The sequence below is a fragment of the Pseudorasbora parva genome, chromosome 12 (assembly GCF_024679245.1).
Source record: "Pseudorasbora parva isolate DD20220531a chromosome 12, ASM2467924v1, whole genome shotgun sequence".
Taxonomy (NCBI): Eukaryota; Metazoa; Chordata; class Actinopteri; order Cypriniformes; family Gobionidae; genus Pseudorasbora; species Pseudorasbora parva.
This window is the reverse complement of record NC_090183.1, coordinates 39,048,707-39,054,706: the sequence shown is the minus strand read 5'-3', so window position 1 is coordinate 39,054,706 and position 6,000 is coordinate 39,048,707. Positions and strand designations below refer to the sequence as shown.

At 34.9% G+C, this 6,000-nt stretch overlaps 1 protein-coding gene across 10 annotated transcripts in view; it reads right to left on the bottom strand.

The window, feature by feature from the left end:
- Positions 1-476: 476 nt before the first annotated feature.
- The window catches only part of chl1b (cell adhesion molecule L1-like b), a 123,747-nt gene continuing 118,223 nt past the window's right edge, over positions 477-6,000 (bottom strand). For 9 of the 10 annotated variants that reach the window (XM_067460231.1, XM_067460233.1, XM_067460229.1 and 6 more), the window contains 2 exons: positions 3,600-3,672; positions 477-1,796 (listed from right to left, as the gene is read on the bottom strand). In XM_067460231.1, coding sequence (XP_067316332.1) covers positions 1,595-1,796; positions 3,600-3,672 — 275 coding nt within the window. In that variant the 3' untranslated portion in view covers positions 477-1,594. Of the gene's footprint in view, positions 1,797-3,429; positions 3,487-3,599; positions 3,673-6,000 lie in introns of all 10 variants that reach the window. The other variant, XM_067460235.1, reaches the window with a different exon arrangement.

Genomic DNA, 6,000 nt, shown 5'->3' with positions numbered 1-6,000 from the left:
CTTTCGTTCTTATTCTCATTGTCTCATTTCCAACTACTCCACCACTTTCACTGAAGTTATTTCCCTGACAGAGCGCATCCGTGTTCTTACAGCCAAATACATAGATTTCCTCTGGGATGAAAGCTTATTGAGCACAATGTCTGATATGCTTGGTATAACCATATTCCAGGAATATAGTGGAATCTATGGTGCGTAGCTCTCAGACAGATGTACTATTTTATAGATCTTTACTCACGATATATCTTTTTACAGACTCTGCCTGCAGTATCCAATACTTTTTGCTGTGTTAACTCCAGTGTTTTTGGAATTGTCATCCTCAGTCAGCTTTTACCTGCATGCAGAAACACGCCTCGAAAATGAAACTTTCCCGCACATTCATAAAAACACTACGATAGAATGCGTGCATTTAGGCATTAATCAACATAGAAGGTTCAAGAAGGAAAAAGGCCATGATGCTGCATTCAGCAAATCCAGAATGAAGAAAAAAATGATACAATTTAATGTCAAATCTGCACACAAACCTCATTCAACATCCTTAAACATGCAAACAGAACGTACAGATACATTGTAGAGAATCTGGGTTTGACTTAATGTGGAGCCATTCCAAAAACATACACAAACATGAACACAATTGTGTTTTCTGGAGATATTATGGTGTTTTTGAAGTGTCCATTTATGAATAAAACTATTTCATAGGATTTAATGCCAATGTGGAATTTTGGAAATCCAACCCTGCGTAACGGAATCCATGAGAATGTAATTTGTTATGTCATACTTACCGAAACATCAAGGTCATTCTAAGGCAAGAGAGGTGTTTGTGTGTGTGTGTGTGTAGTATTTGTTTTTTTGTTTTTTGTTTTTTTACATATGAACATGAGTATTTGATAAGATACTGAAAAAATATGGCTAGCAGGTTAACAGCAGCAGACTCACTGTAAGGTTTATGTGGTACTGAATGTGGCTATGCAGCTTGTTAGTATAGCCCGAACTGTTAATTATAATCAGTTCAATGAGAACATTTTCAACAAAGCATATGAGACTAATTGTGAGTCGACCTTTATGTTGCCTTACCCTTTTTGGATTTCAACAGAAATTACGATTATTTAAGCAACAACTCCTTCGTACACATAATAACCCACATTTAATGAACGCACAGTATACAGTATCTGAAATATAAAATGTCAATAATATTTGCCTTGAAAGAATAATAATAATAATAATAATAAGTTCATACCCTGACACAAAACTTGCTTGGCTACATGATGACACAAAGAAAGGTGTTTTATCTTCTTATAGAGTTTGCATTTACAAAAAAGCAAACTTTCCGGCAGCTTCAAAATCACCAATGATTTGCAAAGATTTAATACAAAAACATCAACACAAAAGTATACACAACTGGCATGATTGATCAGTTACAGCACGCAAAACAAACTAAGCCTTTTAAAATGATGTGAGTAAGACTGAGAGTTTGACAATAACACATTAATTGCAAAAATGTCCTTCGGGTGCTGTTACGTCGTGCTTTTTTCCTTCCTCTTCCTTTTGACTGACCTTTTATGAGAGCTTGTCCAACAAATAAATTGTCCGTGGTCCGTTACGCTGTGCTCTGATTGTTTCCCTTGATTTCCATGGAGACCCTCTCCTTGCGTCCAGAGTATTCTCCGATAAAAGAGCCGTCCTCGTTGAAGTGAGTGTCCTCGTCTCCGTAGTCCACCATGCTGTCTCCACTTTCTCCCCCTTTCAAGTCACCATTCAGCGAATGCTGGCTGCTTTTCAATGGTTTCTCATCATTATCGCTGTTTAAGACAGGGAAATATAACTGAGTTTGGCTGTTTTTGTCCTTGTTAAATTTGCTTGGTCTAACGCTAAGCCAGTACCTTCTTCTACTAGATTTAGAGGAGCTACACAATTCAGAAGTTCAGATTTCTTCAGTCACGTTCACACAAATCATATTCTGTCATTATGTCCTTACTCACATGTATTTCCAAACCCATTTGCTTTCACTTTTAAACAATAAAATAAATATGGAATGCAAAAATCATTTTTTGAATAATCTTTATTGGACTTTATAATCTTTCAATCTCCAAAATGGTTAAAAAAAATTGTCTATATGAAAAAGAAAGTGCACTAGAGTCCAACTATATACACTACTCCTTTAAAAGTTATGGGAAAGTAAGAATTTTTTTATTATTATTTTTTTTTTTTTTCACAAGGATGCATAAAGATAAAGTTTTATTTGGAAAAAAAAATGTTTTTGACCAATTCAAAAACAAATTATTTCAAATAAATCCTGTTCTTTTGAACTTTATACTAGACATTTATACTAGAACTTTATACTTTATACTATAAAGAAATATTAAGATAAATATGTCAACAGTGATCATAATAAGAAATATTTCTTAAACACCAGCTCAACATATTATAATGATTTCTGAAAGATCATGTGACACAAAACTGGAGTAATAGCTGCTGAAAATTCAGCTTTGAAAACAGTTTTTTTAATATAATTTAATTTTAAATTAAAATATAATTATATATATATTTTTTACAACATTACTTTTTCTGGTAAAAAAAAAAAAAATGCAGCCTTGGTGAACATAAAATACTTATTCACAAAATGTTGAATGGTAGTGCAAAGTTGTGTTCAAACTTTGTGTGAGGAAAAACAGAAATGTAAGTTATTCATTGCCAATTTTCAGTTTTTGTTAATAGGAGAATCTTGCTTTTCCACCGCCGGACCAAACTGTTCTAAGAACGGTAAGGAACGGTTCTAGTTGCATTGGCACGAAAACAAACCTTTTTGCTTTTTACAAACCCACCATATTTTTGTGCAGGTTCCGAATAATATGAGATGAGTAAGTAATAACAGAATTGTCATTATTGTGTGAACACCTCTTTTAAAAATGAGCATCACCTACACAGAAACCTATGAAACAACCAGCCCCAAACCCAATGGAAGGACCAATATGATAGAAATATTCAAACTTGTGTGAGGATGGGTGCATTTGAGCATGCATTAACTTCACTCAGACTGTGAAGCTCATGCATTCACACTGTATGTATAAAACAAGCAATGTGTTTCAAATAGTGGAATGTAAGACATCGGCACAAAATATTTCAGATTTGTGTTTGTCACTACATCTCAAAGAGATTGCAAAAAAATTGCATCATCCAAATGATTAATGAAACAAGAAACGCATTTACTGCTTGCCCGAAGATATACGCGTCTTTCAACTAGAACGGATTGTTTACCATCATCCTACTGGGCAATCTTTTCGATCTCAGTACAAGCTCATTTTCATTTTTACAGCGAAACCATTGTATCTACATGTGTACTAGCTACTCACAAAGCACCACGTGAAACAGGAACACATCAGTGGCACTGATGTGTGAACAACATTGGTTTTGTTGTTATTGTTTAGCACATACGTGTGGTGGTTACTTTAGCTTGCTGCACGTCCAGAGCTCGGGCTGGTTTGGTGCTGGCTTTCAAACCAAAGAAAAAATGCACAAATTACAAGGAAACAGTGTCAGAGGTTGCCGTCATTCTGCCACTATGTGAGCTGTGAGTAGTAAATCTCGGTGGCCGTTTGGAATACCTGTACTCGCAGAAGGTATCATCATTTATACCCTGGGACTCCAAATCGGGGTGCAGGTCTTCTTTCTCTTTCACTGAATAAACACAAGAGAGCATTGTTAATTTAGTGAGAATATTATTCATTCTTTTTCATTGTGTGTCACCCACCAGCTGGAGTGCCCATGATCTCCACCAGAGGTCACTCCTTCTATCTGCTATATCTCACCATAAACTACATTTCCCATAACCCATTGCCTGTAGTAATCATATTCTGATTACTTCCACCTGTGTGTTATTATCTCGTTTACTCTCCCCTATTTAAAGGGTTACTTCAGCGATTAGCATATGGCTTTGTATCAGTAGAAACCCTGGAGAATATTCAAATTATTGTGCTTTCCCCCCTTATATCTCCCTGAGACGAGAGATTTATGCATTTTATTTCTGGAAAAATTCCTCCTATGATGCAAAATGACGATTTTTGCATCATAGGAGGAATGCTTGCCCAAAGGCTAAAGACTACAGCCAGCAGAGGGAGCTATTTCCGCATGTTTTGAATCTGCGCATGGGGGATGGGAGATAACACTCAGCTGGCAGGGAGAGCTCAGCTTGCAGACAGGATCATTTAAACGGAGCTATGGTGAGCAATGTAAGTCTTTTAACTTCTCAAATTCATTTCTATGAAAGTTAAGCTTGCAAAGGCATGAACTGAAACGCGTGCCAGACTGAACTGGCGTTGTGAATGTATGCCGCGAATGTAGTCGCGATTACCTCAGCTCTCATCACTCGTGCAGTTAGTGCTCAGGGCTGTGATACTCGCGCGGTGACGTTCAGTTTTTAATTATAGTGTCTTCTCTAACTCAGTCACTGTAATGAAGTTGGTGGTGTTGGGAATGGCCTCACAGGGCAGCGAAGCATTCTGGGAATTGTAGTCTTTCATCCTCATGGGACAAAAATACATTTTCTGTCTTTTCTCAGTCTAGAAGGCACCAAATTCAAAAATAATTTCACATTTCTACTGCATTGATGACCCAGTTTAAATACAGATTCATCTTCCCAGCGCTGAAGTACCCCTTTAAGCTCTGTGCATTCACTCATTCTTTGCAAAGTCTTGTATGGTCAATATTACTTTGCTATTCTGAGCTCTTGTATCCTGGTTATCTTAGTATTTTATCTTCTGCCTGTTGTCCGGGATTTCCCTGTTTGCTTGTGATTACCTGCATGGAGTTTTGACCAATTGTGGTTTCTGTATTGCCCAATAAGACTGCATTTGGATCTTCACCTAACTCTAGGAGAAGTCCGTTACAGTGTATGTATATATGTATGTTGAGTATTCTCATAAGAGCAGTGTTAAATGAACTTAAAGAGTTGTGAGAAAATAGTATGTGCGTCAGATCCACATCATGTTCGGGTCATGTCTGAAAAAGTCACAGCAGCCTAATATTGTATTTTGATAAGGACTAATCTATATATTTAATTTACAATTTATGCAGTGAAGACTGTAAAGTATTTGATAACTTTATTCAATTTCTGTATATCCCACAGGTAAATATGACATTTATTATAATGGGTTTATGTGAAAATTGCTTTAAGTTCCCTTAAATTAAAAGTTTAAAAAAAAAAAAAAATGTTTAAGCTTAATAAATAATAAAAATGTATAGCTTTTAACTATACTGTAATGTTAAATGTCTATGATTAATGTTTTTAAAAATACATAATTTTTTATCAGTATCAGTATGCAGTGATATTGTCCATCATTCATAAACGATGCCATTAATTAAATATTACAAATATACTGTAGTTGTTTCAATTTGGAGAGTAACTGTGAAATGATCACAATATGAAAATATTAAAAACTATGATTAATCATGATTAATTACAGAAAAGATGTGAGATAAAAAATAATAATAATCAATTGACAGCATTAATAGTAATTAATAAAAGGTACATAGAAAGCTCAAGGTCACTGTATAATCAATATGCATTTAATAAAATAAAATAAAAATGCTGAACAAATTTAAAAAGAAAGTGTTTCATATATAAGTTAATTTAAGGTTAGCCTGTATCTACATTTCACACAGCTGCTTCGTAAAAATAAGATTTACATTATTTTTTTTAAATTATACTTCATCAACAAGCACATTTGCACATTCATATTAACACGTGTAAATGAACAGATTTGACATGCTGTTCTTGTAAAGTAATAGGTTACATTGGTTTAAGCGATCCAGTTAAGAATACGACGATGTTATTGGCTAGAACCTTAGATTGAATGCAATTTGCAGCCCCCAATAAGAATATGCAAAATGTTCTAAAAATAAATGCATTAACATGTTTCATGTGGTGCCGTGCTGATCGGAGTGTGAATATGATATATAATGTTTTTCCTTCTTACATTCAGTGTGTTTTTTGCTTCTTGTAAAACC